The 20,638-nt window shown below is 42.9% G+C and overlaps 1 protein-coding gene across 1 annotated transcript in view; it reads left to right on the top strand.

The window, feature by feature from the left end:
- Positions 1 to 20,638, top strand: part of unc5a (unc-5 netrin receptor A) — a gene marked incomplete at its 3' end in the record, with an annotated part of 180,109 nt that overhangs the window by 142,798 nt on the left and 16,673 nt on the right. The window contains exon 9 of the mRNA XM_038984141.1: positions 19,856 to 20,005. Coding sequence (XP_038840069.1) covers positions 19,856 to 20,005 — 150 coding nt within the window. The remainder of the gene's footprint in view (positions 1 to 19,855; positions 20,006 to 20,638) is intronic.

The raw sequence follows: 20,638 nt of genomic DNA on the forward strand, positions 1-20,638 counted from the left end.
GGGCCAGCCAACGAGAGCATAGAGGTCGCAGTGGTGGGTAGTATATGGGGCTTGGTGATAAAACGGATGGCACTGTGATAGCCTACATCCATTTTGCTGAGTAGAGTGTTTTGGGGCTATTTTGTAAATGACATTGCCAAAGTCAAGGATCGGTAGGATAGTCAGTTTTACGAGGATATGTTTGGCGGCATGAGTGAAGGAGGCTTTGTTGCGAAATAGGAAGCCGATTCTAGATTTAATTTTGGATTGGAGATGCTTAATGTAAGTCTGGAAGGAGAGTTTACAGTCTAAACAGACACCTAGATATTTGTAGTTGTCCACATATTCTAGGTCAGAACCGTCCAGAGTAGTGATGCTGGATGGGCGTGCAGGTGTGGGCAGCAATCGGTTGAAGAGCATGCATTTAGTTTTACTTGCATTTAAAAGCAGTTGGAGGCCACAGAAGGAGTGTTGTATGGCGTTGAAGCTCGTTTGGAGGTTTGTTAGCACAGTGTCCAAAGAAGGGCCAGATGTAAACAGAATGATGTCGTCTGCGTAGAGGTGGATCAGAGAATCACCAGCAGCAAAAGCGACATCATTGATATATTCAGAGAAAAGAGTTGGCCCGAGAATTGAACCCTGTGGCACCCCAATAAAGACTGCCAGAGGTCCGGACAACATGCTATTGTTTGAGGAGAGTGCACAATTTTGAACATGAAAAGTTAATAATAATCAAATTAGGCACATTTGGGCAGTCTTGATACAACATTTTGAACAGAAATGCAATGGTTCATTGGATCAGTCTAACACTTTGCACATACACTGTTGCCATCTAGTGGCCAAAATATAAATTGCACCTGGCTGGATAAATACATTATGGCATTTCTCTTGCATTTCAAAGATGATGGTACAAAAAAATACAAAAGAAAGGTTTTTTTTTTCTTTGTATTGTCTTTTACCAGATCTAATGTGTTATATTCTACTACATTCCTTTCACATTTCCCTAAACTTTAAAGTGTTTCATTTCAAATGGTACCAAGAATATGCATATCCTTGCTTCAGGTCCTGAGCTACAGGAAGTTACATTTGTGTATGTCATTGTAGGTGAAAACTGAAAAAAAAAGGGCCAATCCTTATTAAGCATTTAGATGGTCATAAAACAAGATATCAGATGTTGGTGGTCGATATAATCCAATAATGGTGAGAATCATATGAGGGGAGAGGAAGACATTCAGCCCCATACATTACATGTCATTGGCACAGATAATATTGGTTACTCAAATATAGATTATTTCAATCGTTCATCAATGATTTCGGGTCTGGATGGCTAATTAGGGGGACTTTTCTCCACTTCTCCCAGAATTACATTCTCCATATTAGCCCTTTTTCCCTGCAGGTAACCTAACTCCAGATTCTGATGGGGAGCTTGGTACCCTGGGTGTATGTTGATTTCGGATTGTTTGAATGAAGGCCAGCATTGTTGTTTGGCTACCTTCTTTAGTATTCCCCAGAGAGATGTCTTATTATCCTCAAGGTTTTCTATGGGGTTATGATCTCTGGTCTCAGGAGCCCAGCTTCATTTCTAGCATTCTTCCTCTTCTTCTTCTTCTTGTTTTTCTTGTAATGAGAGGTCACTGTTGTAGACTCACCAGGTACCAACTCCAATGTTTCATTCACTCCGTCTTTGTCCTGGGGAGCCGAGGAATTATCCTCTTCAACCTCAGTCTCAAGTTCAGTCATTTCAGTTGAGATATGTGATTACGTCTGCTCTACTCATGGGGACATATGCACCTTAAGTTGTCCAGTGTAGTAGGACTGTACTCTACCATCCCCTGACACCCCCTCTAGTGTGGGATTGTATCAGCCAATCCTGTCTACGTGCAGCACCTTGTCCAACATAAACTATTTTGATCCAGTGAGGGTCCATCCAGACCGTATTATAGGAATGATAATATACGAAACCATCTCCATTGGAGCAGATTGTGAGTTCACATTTATATCTTATCATGTGCCTCATCACCCTCTCCACACCCCCGTACATCCAGCTTCAGCCAGGAACTCAGTCACAATCAATCAATCAATCAATCAAGTTTATTTTATATAGCCCTTCGTACATCAGCTAATATCTCGAAGTGCTGTACAGAGACCCAGCCTAAAACCCCAAACAGCTAGAATGCAGGTGTAGAAGCACGACACCACCATCTGCTGATTCAGGTCTTTAATTGTAACCTGAAAGGAGTTCTGGTGAGCCAGATCAGCGACTTCAAACTGAACGGATCTCTTTGAACACAACATGTTTTCCTCTGACTGTTGCCCTTTCTTTCTTACTAAGAACTCGTTTAATAGTAATATATATATATTATATATCTCCTAGTGTTGTTTAATAGTAATATATATATTAGGCATGTAGTAGAGAGGGGTACATGGGCGTTGTCCAATTTATTTGTGTATTTTACCTGCTTTTTCTCCCCAATTGTCATTGCTGCAACTCCCCAACGGGCTCGAGAGGCAAAGGTCGAGTCATGTGTCCTCCGAAACATGACCCGCCAAGCCGCATTTCTTAACACCGGCGCACCAATATGTCGGAGGAAACACCGATCAACTGACGACCGCGATCAGCTTGCAGGTCCCCGGCCCGCCACAAGGAGTCGCTAGAGCGCGATGAGCCAAGTAAAGCCCCGCCGGCCAAACCCTCCCCTTACCCGGATGACGCTAGGCCGGTTGTGACACAGCCCGGGAACGAACCCGGGTCTGTAGTGACGCCTCTAACACTGCGAGTTGTTTTGATCTTCACCTGTTAGAGACTAACAGCACATCTTCAGTCAGCAGATACAGTACTTTCCTCTCCTTCTCACAAACACATTCAGACGCACACACACACACCTCACATGCACACACACACCTAAAACCTCACACACACACTAAAGTCAGTGGGTAATATCCCCTCCCTCCAGATGGTGTGTGAGACGGCAACAAATGGCTCTCCAGTCCCGTCCCACTGAGATTAAAATAATAAGCATGCATTAACAAATCTGTACTGGCACAAAAACAAAAATGAAATTAACGAGTTCTGCCATGCGGGGACAATAAGCAGGAGTCTAACGGTTACTGTGGTGACTTCATCATCATAGAACAGGTAGAAGAGATGAAGGGAGGGAGATAGCAGAGAGAGGGAGGGGGGGGGAGGGAGGGAGATAGCAGAGGGAGGGAGGGAGGGAGGGAGGGAGGGAGCAGAAATAGGGAGGGAGGGAGGGAGGGGGGAGAGAGGGAGGGACAGGGGAGGGAAGGACGTAGCAGAAATAGGGAGGGGGGAGAGAGGGAGGGACAGGGGAGGGAAAAAGGTAGCAGAAATAGGGAGGGAGGGGGAGGGAGAGAGAGGGGAGGGAAGGAGGTAGCAGAGAGAGGGAGGGAGACTTCTGTATTAGCATGCTAATGTAATTCTTAGGAGGCCGGAGCACAGACACACAGAGAGGCAGGGGATGTAACCTTGCCGTGACTTTAAAGGAATGTTAAGACAACGTGAGCCGACCTGCTGTGGCTTCACGTAGTGGCCCCATCTCCCTAAGATGTGTGTGTGTGAGTGTGTGTGTGTGTGTGTGTGTGTGTGTGTGTGTGTGTGTGTGTGTGTGTGTGTGTGTGTGTGTGTGTGTGTGTGTGTGTGTGTGTGTGTGTGTGTGAGTGTGTGTATGTGTGTGTGTGTGAGTGTGTGTATGTGTGTTCATAGTCGCCTGAGCAGCGGAATAGCATCCCCACTTTCAAAATAAGGAACAAACATATGTTTTTGCAGCCCCGCATTTTTTACAAGAAAATTATAATACATTTTTAATTTTCAACGATTAGGTATGTTTTGATATAGTCTGTATTTAGATAGATGTCCATTTTTTATATGATATAATAATTAACAGATAGCATTTTGCTTCCCTCCCCCTGTCTCCTCTAGATGAATGGTTTTAACCACGCTATAGCTTTGCTTCCCTCCCTCCGTCTCCTCTAGATGAATGGTTATTCCCTCTATAGTTTTGCTTCCCTCCCCCCCATCTCTTCTAGATGAATGGTTATTCCCTCTATAGCTTTGCTTCCCTCCCTCCGTCTCCTCTAGATGAATGGTTATTCCCTCTATAGTTTTGCTTCCCTCCCCCTGTCTCCTCTAGATGAATGATTATTCCCTCTATAGTTTTGCTTCCCTCCCTCCGTCTCCTCTAGATGAATGGTTATTCCCTCTATAGTTTTGCTTCCCTCCCCCCGTCTCTTCTAGATGAATGGGTATTCCCTCTATAGTTTTGCTTCCCTCCCTCCGTCTCCTCTAGATGAATGGTTATTCCCTCTATAGTTTTGCTTCCCTCCCCCCATCTCCTCTAGATGAATGGTTATTCCCTCTATAGTTTTGCTTCCCTCCCTCCGTCTCCTCTAGATGAATGGTTATTCCCCCTATAGTTTTGCTTCCCTCCCCCCATCTCTTCTAGATGAATGGTTATTCCCTCTATAGCTTTGCTTCCCTCCCTCCATCTCCTCTAGATGAATGGTTATTCCCTCTATAGTTTTGCTTCCCTCCCCCGTCTCCTCTAGATGAATGGTTATTCCCTCTATAGTTTTGCTTCCCTCCCTCCGTCTCCTCTAGATGAATGGTTATTCCCTCTATAGTTTTGCTTCCCTCCCCCCATCTCCTCTAGATGAATGGTTATTCCCTCTATAGTTTTGCTTCCCTCCCTCCGTCTCCTCTAGATGAATGGTCATTCCCTCTATAGTTTTGCTTCCCTCCCCCCGTCTCCTCTAGATGAATGGTTATTCCCTCTATAGTTTTGCTTCCCTCCTCCGTCTCTTCTAGATGAATGGTTATTCCCTCTATAGTTTTGCTTCCCTCCCCCCGTCTCCTCTAGATGAATGGTTATTCCCTCTATAGTTTTGCTTCCCTCCCCCCGTCTCCTCTAGATGAATGGTTATTCCCTCTATAGTTTTGCTTCCCTCCCCCCGTCTCCTCTAGATGAATGGTTGTTCCCTCTATAGTTTTGCTTCCCTCCCCCCATCTCCTCTAGATGAATGGTTATTCCCTCTATAGTTTTGCTTCCCTCCCTCCGTCTCCTCTAGATTAATGGTTATTACCTCTATAGTTTTGCTTCCCTCCCTCCGTCTCCTCTAGATTAATGGTTATTCCCTCTATAGTTTTGCTTCCCTCCCCCCATCGCCTCTAGATGAATGGTTGTTCCCTCTATAGTTTTGCTTCCCTCCCTCCATCTCCTCTAGATGAATGGTTATTCCCTCTATAGTTTTGCTTCCCTCCCCCTGTCTCCTCTAGATGAATGGTTATTCCCTCTATAGTTTTGCTTCCCTCCCTCCGTCTCCTCTAGATGAATGGTTATTCCCTCTATAGTTTTGCTTCCCTCCCCCCGTCTCTTCTAGATGAATGGGTATTCCCTCTATAGTTTTGCTTCCCTCCCCCTGTCTCCTCTAGATGAATGGTTAATCCCTCTATAGTTTTGCTTCCCTCCCCCCATCTCCTCTAGATGAATGGTTATTCCCTCTATAGTTTTGCTTCCCTCCCTCCATCTCCTCTAGATGAATGGTTATTCTCTCTATAGTTTTGCTTCCCTCACCCCCGTCTCCTCTAGATGAATGGGTATTCCCTCTATAGTTTTGCTTCCCTCCCTCCATCTCCTCTAGATGAATGGTTATTCCCTCTATAGTTTTGCTTCCCTCACCCCCGTCTCCTCTAGATGAATGGTTATTCCCTCTATAGTTTTGCTTCCCTCCCTCCATCTCCTCTAGATGAATGGTTATTCCCTCTATAGTTTTGCTTCCCTCCCTCCGTCTCCTCTAGATGAATGGTTATTCCCTCTGTAGTTTTGCTTCCCTCCCCCCATCTCCTCTAGATGAATGGTTATTCCCTCTATAGTTTTGCTTCCCTCCCTCCATCTCCTCTAGATGAATGGTTATTCCCTCTATAGTTTTGCTTCCCTCCCTCCATCTCCTCTAGATGAATGGTTATTCCCTCTATAGTTTTGCTTCCCTCACCCCCGTCTCCTCTAGATGAATGGTTATTCCCTCTATAGTTTTGCTTCCCTCCCTCCATCTCCTCTAGATGAATAGTTATTCCCTCTATAGTTTTGCTTCCCTCCCTCCGTCACCTCTAGATGAATGGTTATTCCCTCTATAGTTTTGCTTCCCTCCCCCCATCTCCTCTAGATGAATGGTTATTCCCTCTATAGTTTTGCTTCCCTCCCTCCGTCTCCTCTAGATGAATGGTTATTCCCTCTATAGTTTTGCTCCCCTCACCCCCGTCTCCTCTAGATGAATGGTTATTCCCTCTATAGTTTTGCTTCCCTCCCTCCATCTCCTCTAGATGAATGGTTATTCCCTCTATAGTTTTGCTTCCCTCACCCCCGTCTCCTCTAGATGAATGGTTATTCCCTCTATAGTTTTGCTTCCCTCCCTCCATCTCCTCTAGATGAATGGTTATTCCCTCTATAGTTTTGCTTCCCTCCCTCCGTCTCCTCTAGATGAATGGTTATTCCCTCTATAGTTTTGCTTCCCTCCCCCCATCTCCTCTAGATGAATGGTTATTCCCTCTATAGTTTTGCTTCCCTCCCTCCGTCTCCTCTAGATGAATGGTAATTCCCTCTATAGTTTTGCTTCCCTCCCTCCGTCTCCTCTAGATGAATGGTTATTCCCTCTATAGTTTTGCTTCCCTCCCACCACTGTGTTGGTGCAGTTAGAAAGCACTAGTTGACCCACTGGTGTTTTAATATAAAGGCACCTGATGAAGACAATGTTTATCTACTGTGTTGTTACATTTGTATCATGGCTTCATGTCCAATGGTGTTGGCCTGATAGTGTTGATGGTGTTGGTCTGATGGTGTTGATGGTGTTGGTCTGATAGTGTTGATGGTGTTGGTCTGATAGTGTTGATGGTGTTGGTCTGATGGTGTTGATGGTGTTGGTCTGATAGTGTTGGTCTGATAGTGTTGATGGTGTTGGTCTGATAGTGTTCATGGTGTTGGTCTGATAGTGTTGATGGTGTTGGTCTGATAGTGTTGATGGTGTTGGTCTGATAGTGTTGATGGTGTTGGCCTGATAGTGTTGATGGTGTTGGTCTGATAGTGTTGATGGTGTTGGTCTGATAGTGTTGATGGTGTTGGTCTGATAGTGTTGATGGTGTTGGTCTGATAATGTTGATGGTGTTGGCCTGATAGTGTTGATGGTGTTGGTCTGATAGTGTTGATGGTGTTGATGGTGTTGGTCTGATAGTGTTGATGGTGTTGGTCTGATAGTGTTGATGGTGTTGATGGTGTTGGTCTGATAGTGTTGATGGTGTTCGTCTGATAGTGCTGATGGTGTTGGCCTGATAGTGTTGATGGTGTTGATGGTGTTGGTCTGATAGTGTTGATGTTGCTGGTCTGATAGTGTTGATGGTGTTGGTCTGATAGTGTTGATGGTGTTGGTCTGATAGTGTTGATGGTGTTGGTCTGATAGTGTTGATGGTGTTGGCCTGATGGTGTTGGTCTGATAGTGTTGATGGTGCTGGTCTGATAGTGTTGATGGTGTTGGTCTGATAGTGTTGATGGTGTTGGTCTGATAGTGTTGATGGTGTTGGTCTGATAGTGTTGATGGTGTTGGTCTGATAGTGTTGATGGTGTTGGTCTGATAGTGTTGATGGTGTTGGTCTGATAGTGTTGATGGTGTTGGTCTGATAGTGTTGATGGTGTTGGTCTGATAGTGTTGATGGTGTTGGTCTGATAGTGTTGATGGTGTTGGTCTGATAGTGTTGATGGTGTTGGCCTGATAGTGTTGATGGTGTTGGTCTGATAGTGTTGATGGTGTTGGTCTGATAGTGTTGATGATGTTGGTCTGATAGTGTTGATGGTGTTGGTCTGATAGTGTTGATAGTGTTGATGGTGTTGGTCTTATAGTGTTGATGGTGTTGGTCTGATAGTGTTGACGGTGCTGGTCTGATAGTGTTGATGGTGTTGTTCTGATAGTGTTGATGGTGTTGGTCTGATAGTGTTGATGGTGTTGGTCTGATAGTGTTGATGGTGTTGGTCTGATAGTGTTGATGGTGTGATGGTGTTGGTCTGATAGTGTTGATGGTGTGATGGTGTTGGTCTGATAGTGTTGATGGTGCTGGTCTGATAGTGTTGATGGTGTTGATGGTGTTGGCCTGATAGTGTTGATGGTGCTGGTCTGATAGTGTTGATGGTGTTGGTCTGATAGTGTTGATGGTGTTGGTCTGATAGTGTTGATGGTGTTGGTCTGTTAGTGTTGATGGTGTTGGTCTGATAGTGTTAATGGTGTTGGTCTGATAGTGTTGATGGTGTTGATGGTGTTTGTCTGATAGTGTTGATGGTGTGATGGTGTTGGTCTGATAGTGTTGATGGTGTTGGTCTGATAGTGTTGATGGTGTTGGCCTGATAGTGTTGATGGTGTTGGCCTGATAGTGTTGATGGTGTTGGTCTGATAGTGTTGATGGTGTTGGTCTGATAGTGTTGATGGTGTTGGTCTGATAGTGTTGATGGTGTTGGCCTGATAGTGTTGATGGTGTTGGTCTGATAGTGCTGATGGTGTTGACGGTGTTGGTCTGATAGTGTTGATGGTGTTGGTCTGATAGTGTTGATGGTGTTGGTCTGATAGTGTTGATGGTGTTGGTCTGATAGTGCTGATGGTGTTGACGGTGTTGGTCTGATAGTGCTGATGGTGTTGGTCTGATAGTGCTGATGGTGTTGGTCTGATAGTGTTGATGGTGTTGGTCTGATAGTGTTGATGGTGTTGGCCTGATAGTGTTCATGGTGTTGGTCTGATAGTGTTGATGGTGTTGGTCTGATAGTGTTGATGGTGTTGGTCTGATACTGTTGATGGTGTTGATGGTGATGGTCTGATAGTGCTGATGGTGTTGACGGTGTTGGTCTGATAGTGTTGATGGTGTTGGTCTGATAGTGTTGATGGTGTTGGTCTGATAGTGTTGATGGTGTTGGTCTGATAGTGTTGATGGTGTTGGCCTGATAGTGTTGTTGGTGTTGGTCTGATAGTGTTGATGGTGTTGGCCTGAAAGTGTTGATGGTGTTGGTCTGATAGTGTTGATGGTGTTGGTCTGATAGTGTTGATGGTGTTGGTCTGATAGTGTTGATGGTGTTGGTCTGATAGTGTTGATGGTGTTGGTCTGATAGTGTTGATGGTGTTGGTCTGATAGTGTTGATGGTGTTGGTCTGATAGTGTTGATAGTGTTGATGGTGTTGGTCTGATAGTGTTGATGGTGATGGTCTGATAGTGTTGATGGTGTTGGTCTGATAGTGTTGATGGTGTTGGTCTGATAGTGTTGATGGTGTTGGTCTGATAGTGTTGATGGTGTTGGTCTGATAGTGTTGATGGTGTTGGCCTGATGGTGTTGGTCTGATAGTGTTGATGGTGTTGGTCTGATAGTGATGATGGTATTGGTCTGATAGTGTTGATGGTATTGGTCTGATAGTGTTGATGGTGTTGGTCTGATAGTGTTGATGGTGTTGGCCTGATAGTGTTGGCCTGAGAGTGTTGATGGTGTTGATGGTGCTGGTCTGATAGTGTTGATGGTGTTGGTCTGATAATGTTGATGGTGTTGGTCTGATAGTGTTGATGGTGTTGGCCTGATAGTGTTGATGGTGTTGGCCTGATAGTGTTGATGGTGTTGGTCTGATAGTGTTGATGGTGTTGATGGTGTTGGTCTGATAGTGTTGATGGTATTGGTCTGATAGTGTTGATGGTGTTGGTCTGATAGCCTTGATGGTGTGATGGTGTTGGCCTGATAGTGTTGATGGTGTTGGTCTGATAGTGTTGATGGTGTTGGTCTGATAGTGTTGATGGTGTTGGCCTGATAGTGTTGATGGCGTTGGCCTGATAGTGTTGATGGTGTTGGTCTGTTAGTGTTGATGGTATTGGTCTGATAGTGTTGATAGTGTTGGTCTGATAGTGTTGATGGTATTGGTCTGATAGTGTTGATGGTGTTGGTCTGATATTGTTGATGGTGTTGGTCTGATAGTGTTGATGGTGTTGGTCTTATAGTGTTGATTGTGTTGGTCTGATAGTGTTGATGGTGTTGATGGTGTTGGTCTGATAGTGTTGATGGTGTTGGTCTGATAGTGTTGATGGTGTTGGTCTGATAGTGTTGATGGTGTTGGTCTGATAGTGTTGATGGTGTTGGCCTGATAGTGTTGATGGTGTTGGTCTGATAGTGTTGATGGTGTTGGCCTGATAGTGTTGATGGTGTTGGTCTGATAGTGTTGATGGTGTTGGTCTGATAGTGTTGATGGTGTTGGTCTGATAGTGTTGATGGTGTTGGTCTGATAGTGTTGATGGTGTTGGTCTGATAGTGTTGATGGTGTTGGTCTGATAGTGTTGATGGTGTTGATGGTGTTGATGGTGTTGGTCTGATAGTGTTGATGGTGTTGATGGTGTTGGTCTGATAGTGTTGATGGTGTTGGGCTGATAGTGTTGATGGTGTTGGTCTGATAGTGTTGATGGTGTTGGTCTGATAGTGTTGATGGTGTTGGCCTGATAGTGTTGATGGTGTTGGTCTGATAGTGTTGATGGTGTTGGTCTGATAGTGTTGATGGTGTTGGCCTGATAGTGTTGATGGTGTTGGTCTGATAGTGTTGATGGTGTTGGTCTGATAGTGTTGATGGTGTTGGTCTGATAGTGTTGATGGTGTTGGTCTGATAGTGTTGATGGTGTTGGTCTGATAGTGTTGATGGTGTTGGTCTGATAGTGTTGATGGTGCTGGTCTGATAGTGTTGATGGTGTTGGCCTGATAGTGTTGATGGTGTTGGCCTGATAGTGTTGATGGTGTTGGTCTGATAGTGTTGATGGTGCTGGTCTGATAGTGTTGATGGTGTTGGTCTGATAGTGTTGATGGTGTTGGTCTGATAGTGTTGACAGGGTTGATGGTGTTGGTCTGATAGTGTTGATGGTGTTGACGGTGTTGGTCTGATAGTGTTGATGGTGTTGACGGTGTTGGTCTGATAGTGTTGATGGTGTTGGTCTGATAGGGTTGATAGGGTTGATGGTGTTGGTCTGATAGTGTTGATGGTGTTGGTCTGATAGTGTTGATGGTGTTGATGGTGTTGGTCTGATAGTGTTGATGGTGTTGGTCTGATAGTGTTGATGGTGTTGGTCTGATAGTGTTGATGGTGTTGGTCTGATAGTGTTGATGGTGTTGGTCTGATAGTGTTGATGGTGTTGGCCTGATAGTGTTGATGGTGTTGAACTGATAGTGTTGATGGTGTTGGTCTGATAGTGTTGATGGTGTTGGTCTGATAGTGTTGATGGTGTTGGTCTGATAGTGTTGATGGTGCTGGTCTGATAGTGTTGATGGTGCTGGTCTGATAGTGTTGATGGTGTTGATGGTCGTGGCCTGATAGTGTTGATGGTGTTGGTCTGATAGTGTTGATGGTGTTGGTCTGATAGTGTTGATGGTGTTGGTCTGATAGTGTTGATGGTGTTGGTCTGATAGTGTTGATGGTGTTGGTCTGATAGTGTTGATGGTGTTGGTCTGATAGTGTTGATGGTGTTGGCCTGATAGTGTTGATGGTGTTGGCCTGATAGTGTTGATGGTGTTGGTCTGATAGTGTTGATAGTGTTGATGGTGTTGGTCTGATAGTGTTGATGGTGCTGGTCTGATAGTGTTGATGGTGTTGGTCTGATAGTGTTGATGGTGTTGGCCTGATAGTGTTGATGGTGCTGGTCTGATAGTGTTGATGGTGTTGATGGTGTTGGTCTGATAGTGTTGATGGTGCTGGTCTGATAGTGTTGATGGTGTTGGCCTGATAGTGTTGGTCTGATAGTGTTGATGGTGTTGGTCTGATAGTGTTGATGGTGTTGGTCTGAGAGTGTTGATGGTGTTGGTCTGATAGTGTTGATGGTGTTGGTCTGATAGTGTTGAATGTGTTGGTCTGAGAGTGTTGATGGTGTTGGTCTGATAGTGTTGATGGTGTTGGTCTGATAGTGTTGATGGTGTTGGTCTGATAGTGTTGATGGTGTTGGTCTGATGGTGTTGATGGTGTTGGTCTGATAGTGTTGATGGTGCTGGTCTGATAGTGTTGATGGTGTTGGTCTTGAGAGTGTTGATGGTGTTGGTCTGATAGTGTTGATGGTGTTGGTCTGATAGTGTTGATGGTGTTGGTCTGATAGTGTTGATGGTGTTGGTCTGATAGTGTTGATGGTGTTGGTCTGATAGTGTTGATGGTGCTGGTCTGATAGTGTTGATGGTGTTGGTCTGATAGTGTTGATGGTGTTGGCCTGATAGTGTTGATGGTGTTGGTCTGATAGTGTTGATGGTGTTGGCCTGATAGTGTTGATGGTGTTGGTCTGATAGTGTTGATGGTGTTGGCCTGATGGTGTTGGTCTGATAGTGTTTATGGTGTTGGTCTGATAGTGTTGATGGTGTTGGTCTGATAGTGTTGATGGTGTTGGTCTGATACTGTTGATGGTGTTGGCCTGATAGTGTTTATGGTGTTGGTCTGATAGTGTTGATGGTGTTGGTCTGATAGTGTTGATGGTGTTGGTCTGATAGTGTTGATGGTGTTGGTCTGATAGTGTTGATGGTGTTGGTCTGATAGTGTTGATGGTGTTGGCCTGATAGTGTTGATGGTGTTGGCCTGATAGTGTTGATGGTGTTGGTCTGATAGTGTTGATAGTGTTGATGGTGTTGGTCTGATAGTGTTGATGGTGCTGGTCTGATAGTGTTGATGGTGTTGGTCTGATAGTGTTGATGGTGTTGGCCTGATAGTGTTGATGGTGCTGGTCTGATAGTGTTGATGGTGTTGATGGTGTTGGTCTGATAGTGTTGATGGTGCTGGTCTGATAGTGTTGATGGTGTTGGCCTGATAGTGTTGGTCTGATAGTGTTGATGGTGTTGGTCTGATAGTGTTGATGGTGTTGGTCTGAGAGTGTTGATGGTGTTGGTCTGATAGTGTTGATGGTGTTGGTCTGATAGTGTTGATGGTGTTGGTCTGATAGTGTTGATGGTGTTGGTCTGATGGTGTTGATGGTGTTGGTCTGATAGTGTTGATGGTGCTGGTCTGATAGTGTTGATGGTGTTGGTCTGAGAGTGTTGATGGTGTTGGTCTGATAGTGTTGATGGTGTTGGTCTGATAGTGTTGATGGTGTTGGTCTGATAGTGTTGATGGTGTTGGTCTGATAGTGTTGATGGTGTTGGTCTGATAGTGTTGATGGTGCTGGTCTGATAGTGTTGATGGTGTTGGTCTGATAGTGTTGATGGTGTTGGCCTGATAGTGTTGATGGTGTTGGTCTGATAGTGTTGATGGTGTTGGCCTGATAGTGTTGATGGTGTTGGTCTGATAGTGTTGATGGTGTTGGCCTGATGGTGTTGGTCTGATAGTGTTTATGGTGTTGGTCTGATAGTGTTGATGGTGTTGGTCTGATAGTGTTGATGGTGTTGGTCTGATAGTGTTGATGGTGTTGGCCTGATAGTGTTGATGGTGTTGGTCTGATAGTGTTGATGGTGTTGGTCTGATAGTGTTGATGGTGTTGGTCTGATAGTGTTGATGGTGTTGGTCTGATGGTGTTGATGGTGTTGGTCTGATAGTGTTGATGGTGTTGGTCTGATGGTGTTGATGGTGTTGGTCTGATAGTGTTGATGGTGTTCGTCTGATAGTGTTGATGGTGTTGGTCCTATAGTGCACTCTGACTCTGAGGGAGAATCTCTTGGCATACTCCTCATGTCCTCTTTCATCGCCTCCTTCTCAAAACTCATTGGCTTCTCGGACTCCCTCCCCTCTGACCTTCTCCTCCAATTGGTTTTTAAAAGGAGGCGAGGAAAGAGGCGAGAGGACGTGAGGTTTTTGCAATTGAGATTCTCCCACTGACTGAGTAGCCTTCCATCAGCCTACAAAGAATGCATGTCAGGTAGCTCACGGGCTGTCAATGAGTATTCTCAAGGGCTGTCAATGAGTATTCTCAAGGGGCCGTCAATGAGTATTCTTGACGGCTGTCAATGAGTATTCTCAAGGGCTGTCAATGAGTATTCTCGACGGCTGTCAATGAGTATTCTCAAGGGCTGTCAATGAGTATTCTCAAGGGCTGTCAATGAGTATTCTCGAGGGCTGTCAATGAGTATTCTCAAGGGCTGTCAATGAGTATTCTCAAGGGCTGTCAATGAGTATTCTCAAGGGCTGTCAATGAGTATTCTCGACGGCTGTCAATGAGTATTCTCGACGGCTGTCAATGAGTATTCTCAAGGGATGTCAATGAGTATTCTCAAGGGCTGTCAATGAGTATTCTCAACGGCTGTCAATGAGTATTCTCAAGGGCTGTCAATGAGTATTCTCAAGGGCTGTCAATGAGTATTCTCAAGGGCTGTCAATGAGTATTCTCAAGGGCTGTCAATGAGTATTCTCAAGGGCTGTCAATGAGTATTCTCGACGGCTGTCAATGAGTATTCTCAAGGGCTGTCAATGAGTATTCTCTACGGCTGTCAATGAGTATTCTCAAGGGCTGTCAATGAGTATTCTCAAGGGCTGTCAATGAGTATTCTCAAGGGCTGTCAATGAGTATTCTCAAGGGCTGTCAATGAGTATTCTCAAGGGCTGTCAATGAGTATTCTCAAGGGGCTGTCAATGAGTATTCTCAAGGGGCTGTCAATGAGTATTCTCAAGGGGCTGTCAATGAGTATTCTCAAGGGGCTGCCAATGAGTATTCTCGAAGGCTGTCCTCTTCCAGGTTATAATGTAACCAAGCTGTGTCTGCATGCAGAAACAAAACACAGGATATTTTTAATCTCGATAAAACAGCTCTGCTTGGTTTGGTGAGTAATATCGACCAAATAAGCAATTTCCGCCCTCTTTGCATCAAATATGTAATATGTACGCATATGTAAATATGTAATATGTACGCTGAGGAGACAAGTTCATTTAAAAATTCTTCAGGGTGACGGTGCTTCAAATAATAGCGTCCCCCCCCCCAAAAAAAAAAATTAAACGTTGGAGGAAAAGCGGAACGGTCAATTAGTGTGCTTGCTGAGACTACACTTCTGTTATTCTGCTTCTTCACGATGTGTCGTCAATATGTAGACTACACACTGTGGCTGCTGTTCAAAAGGTCACTATTAAACAGAATGACAATTTAAACAATTATTGATATGTAGTAGCCTAGTCCTTTGTTCAAATGTAAAACCCTTTTATTTTCTCTTTATCCTAAAATTTTGGTAAGACTCTCAAGGTAGAATTATTATTTATTTTTTTATGTGTATGGTTTTAAGAACCAAAACGCAGTTACATGACATATGCAATTGTGTTATTTGTTCATATTCATAACATGTGGCAGGTAACCAAGTGGTTAGAGCGTTGGGCCAGTAACTGAAAGGTTGCAAGATCGAATCCCCGAGCTGACAAGGTACGAATCTGTCATTCTGTCCCTGAACAAGGCAGTAAACCCACTATTCTTAGGCCGTCATTGAAAATAAGAATTTGTTCTTAACTGACTTACCTAGTTAAATAAAGTAAAAATGTAATAAAAAAAATCTGGCCTACACAATAACACAACATGCAGTCTGTTTATGAGATGTTAGCCTTTATCAAAGAAAAGGTTGGAGACCCCTGCTATAGCCCAAACTTTTCAAATATGGCCCATATTACCCTCTATAGCCCAAACTGTTCAAATATGGCCCATATTACCTACTATAGCCCAAACTGTTCAAATATGGCCCATATTACCTGCTATAGCTGAAACTGTTCAAATATGGCCCATATTACCTACTATAGCCCAAACTGTTCAAATATGGCCCATATTACCCTCTATAGCCCAAACTGTTCAAATATGGCCCATATTACCTGCTATAGCCCAAACTGTTCAAATATGGCCCATATTACCTACTATAGCCCAAACTGTTCAAATATGGCCCATATTACCTGCTATAGCCCAAACTGTTCAAATATGGCCCATATTACCTGCTATAGCCCAAACTGTTCAAATGTGGCCCATATTACCTACTATAGCCCAAACTGTTCAAATATGGCCCATATTACCTGCTATAGCTGAAACTGTTCAAATATGGCCCATATTACCTGCTATAGCCCAAACTGTTCCAATATGGCCCATATTACCTGCTATATCCCAAACTGTTCAAATGTGACCCATATTACCTGCTATAGCCCAAACTGTTCAAATATGGCCCATATTACCTGCTATAGCCCAAACTGTTCAAATGTGACCCATATTCCCAGAGTTACATGTTATTCTTTCTTTTGCAGATTCGGGGTCGCAATTTATGGATTTACAGTGCCAATAGAATTTCTTTTCACATTTTGTTGGAATACAAAGTGGGATTGCAAAAAACATTTTATTTTAATTTTTTGTCATTGAGATAGACAAAATACTCCATAATATCAGAGAAGAAGAAAAAATTATACAAATGTTTACAGATTAATATAAAATGTAATAACTGAAACATGGTCGTTACAGATGTATTCAGCCCCTTTGTTAAAAGGAAAGCCTAAATGAGTTCAGGAGTAAAATGTGGCTTAACAAATCACATAATAAGTTACATGGACTCAGTCTGTGTGAATTAATAGGGGTTGACATGATTTTTTAATGACTAACCCCTTCCTCTGTCCCCCATATATACAACATCTATAAGGTCCCTCAGTCAAGTAGTGAATTTCAAACTCATATTCAATTTCAAAGACCAGGGAGCTTTTCAAAAGCCTCATAAAGAAGGGTAGTGATTGGTAGCTGGGTAAAAATAGCAAATCAGACATTCAATATCTCTTTAAGCATGGTCAAGTTAATAATTATGCTGTGGATTATGTATTAAATCAACCAGAAACATCAAAGATGCAGTCGTCCTTCTGAACTGCAGGAGAGGAAGGAAACGGCTCTGAGATGTCACCATGAGTCCATTAGTGATTTTAAAACAGCTACCAGAGATCAATGTCTGTGATGGGAGAAAACTGAGGATGGATCAACAACATTGTAGTGACTCCACTATAATGACCTAAATGACAGTGTGAAAAGAAGAATACAAAGAAACATGTATGCAACAAGGCGAGAAAGTAAAGAAATACACTTTTTAGCCTAAATGCAAAGCCTTATGTTTGGGCCAAATCCAACACAACACATCACCGAGTAACTGCCTTCATATGTTCAAGAATAGTGGTGGCTGCATCATGTTATGGGTATGCTTGTAAGTGTCAAAGACTGGGGAGTTTCTCCAGGATATATAAGAAACGGAATGGTTCAGTCTGCTTTCCATCAGACACTGGGAGATGAATTCACATTTCAGCAGGACAATAACCTAAAACACAAGGCCAAATATACACTGGAGATGCTTACCAAGAAGACAGTGAATGTTCCTGAGTGGTCAAATTACAGTAGACTTAGATCTGCTTGAAAATCTGAAATTAATAATGGGCAAATACTGTACAATCCAGATGTGCAAAGCTCTTATGAGATTTACCCAGAAAGACTCACAGCTGTGACCTCTGCCAAAGGTGATTCTAACATGTATTGACTCAGGGGTGTGAAAACTCATCTAATCAAAATATATTAGTGCTTTATTCTTCATTAATCCTAAAAACAAAATAACATTTTTCTTCCACTTTGAAATTACAGAACACTTTGTGTAAATTGTTGACAAAGAAAATGTTAATTAAATCCATTTTAATCCCACTTTGTAAACACAATAAAATGTGAAGAAATCCAAGACTTTCTATAGGCACTTTCTATAGCTGCCCTCCAAAAAGCTAATGCGACAATGATAATGATAAAATAATAATACGTTCGTGATACTATTTTCATGAGAACATAATCAATGACCAAATTTAAGTGCAAAACTCCGGTCTGCATTTTTCAAATGGACAGTTCTTGTTCAGTGCCCTTGCAGATAACACTACCAGATAACACTACCAGATAACACTACCAGATAACACTACCAGATAAACACTACCAGATAAACACTACCAGATAACACTACCAGATAACACTACCAGATAAACACTACCAGATAACACTACCAGATAACACTACCCAGATAACACTACCAGATAAACACTACCAGATAACACTACCAGGTAACACTACCAGGTAACACTACCAGGTAACACTACCAGATAACACCACCAGATAAACACTACCAAATAACACTACCAGATAACACTACCAGATAAACACTACCAAATAACACTACCAGATAACACTACCCAGATAACACTACCAGATAACACTACCAGATAACACTACCAGATAACACTACCAGATAACACTACCCAGATAACACTACCAGATAACACTACCAGATAACACTACCCAGATAACACTACCCAGATAACACTACCAGATAAACACTACCAGATAAACACTACCAGATAAACACTACCAGATAACACTACCAGATAAACACTACCAGATAACACTACCCAGATAACACTACCAGATAACACTACCAGATAAACACTACCAGATAAACACTACCAGATAAACACTACCAGATTAACACTACCAGATAAACACTACCAGATAAACACTACCCAGATAACACTACCAGATAAACACTACCCAGATAACACTACCCAGATAACACTACCCAGATAACACTACCAGATAACACTACCAGATAACACTACCAGATAACACTCCCAGATAACACTCCCAGATAAACACTACCAGATAAACACTACCAGATAAACACTACCAGATAAACACTACCAGATAAACACTACCAGGTAACACTACCAGATAACACTACCAGATAACACTACCCAGATAACACTACCCAGATAACACTACCAGATAACACTACCAGATAACACTACCAGATAACACTACCAGATAACACTACCAGATAACACTACCAGATAAACACTACCAGATAACACTACCAGATAAACACTACCAGATAAACACTACCCAGATAAACACTACCAGATAACACTACCAGATAACACTACCAGATAAACACTACCAGATAACACTACCAGATAACACTACCAGATAACACTACCAGATAACACTACCCAGATAACACTACCAGATAACACTACCAGATAAACACTACCAGATAACACTACCAGATAACACTACCAGATAACACTACCAGATAACACTACCCAGATAACACTACCAGATAAACACTACCAGATAAACACTACCAGATAACACTACCAGATAAACACTACCAGATAACACTACCCAGATAACACTACCAGATAACACTACCAGATAAACACTACCAGATAACACTACCAGATAAACACTACCAGATAACACTACCCAGATAACACTACCAGATAACACTACCAGATAACACTACCAGATAACACTACCAGGTAACACTACCAGATAAACACTACCAGATAACATTTGCTAGAAGATAAATCAATCAAAAGTTTACGTGTAATTGTGTTACATTACTGGGATTGTATTCTTTGACACAAAAAAAATAATAATGTGCAATTTAACAATGCTTATTGGGTAAAACAATATTAATTCCTCCCATTTTCGATTTCATTTCCTCGTTGTCCTGCTTTTTCCTGGCCACATTCGTAACAGTTTGGCCTGTCAATCGATCACTGTGGGTGGGATTGTCAGCGGAGGAGGCGGGATGTTTGTGAGTCACAGGGTGGTAGTGTTTCAGACCTGTCAATCGATCACTGTGGGTGGGATTTTCAGGGAAGGGAGTAGATAAGTAATCTAATAATTAAAACACTTTTTCAATATAATTTATTATAATAAAACTTGAGAAAAATGATTTCCCCTGTTAAGAAACTGGGTAGAATTGTCCCCTACTGAGCTTTTTCCACACCCCCCCCCCCCCCCCCCCTCAGACTAAGTCAGGCACCCATGAGTGTGTGTGTGCCTCCCGTCCTCCTTCTGATTCTCTCTCTGTCTCTCTCTCTCTCTCTAGGAGGTGATGCAGATGGAGAGACAGCTAGGGGGTCGTCTGATTGATGAGCCCCATGTCCTGCTGTTTAAAGACAGCTACCACAACCTGCGCCTCTCCATCCACGACATGCCCCAGGCACACTGGAGGAGCAAACTACTGGCCGGGTACCAGGTGAGTTTAAAATATATTTTCATTGTCAGTTACACCGGATATGTGCAGTGAAATGTGTTGTTTTACTGGGTCAGCCATAGCAGTACTGCGTCCCAAGAGCAAATTCAGGTTTAGTGCCTTGCTCAAGGGCACATCGACAGTTTTGTTTTACAGCTCATTTCCTGCAATTCTACAGATTTTGGAACAGGGAAATGTTTGCAGTGATATCTGATAGAGCGTGACTAACTGTAGTAACCTGGTATATTTATGTTTACCAATAGATGTCAGTATTGATTCAAGACAGTGGTTTGCTTCCCGATTTCCGTAGCTGTTTTCGATGTCTGCTACAGTTGAAGTCGGAAGTTTACATTAGCCAAATACATTTAAACTCAGTTTTTCACAATTCCTGACATTTAATCCTAGTAAAAATTCACTGTCTTAGGTCAGTTAGGATCACCACTTTATTTTAAGAATGTGAAATGTCGGAATAACAGTAGAGAGAATGATTTATTTCAGCTTTTATTTCTTTCATCACATTCCCAGTGGGTCGGAAGTTTACATACACTCAATTAGTATTTGGTAGCATTGCCTTTAAATTGTTTAACGTGGGTCAAACGTTTTGGGTAGCCTTCCACAAGCTTCCCACAATAAGTT

Source organism: Salvelinus namaycush, unplaced genomic scaffold (assembly GCF_016432855.1).
Source record: "Salvelinus namaycush isolate Seneca unplaced genomic scaffold, SaNama_1.0 Scaffold216, whole genome shotgun sequence".
In the NCBI taxonomy this organism is placed as follows: Eukaryota; Metazoa; Chordata; class Actinopteri; order Salmoniformes; family Salmonidae; genus Salvelinus; species Salvelinus namaycush.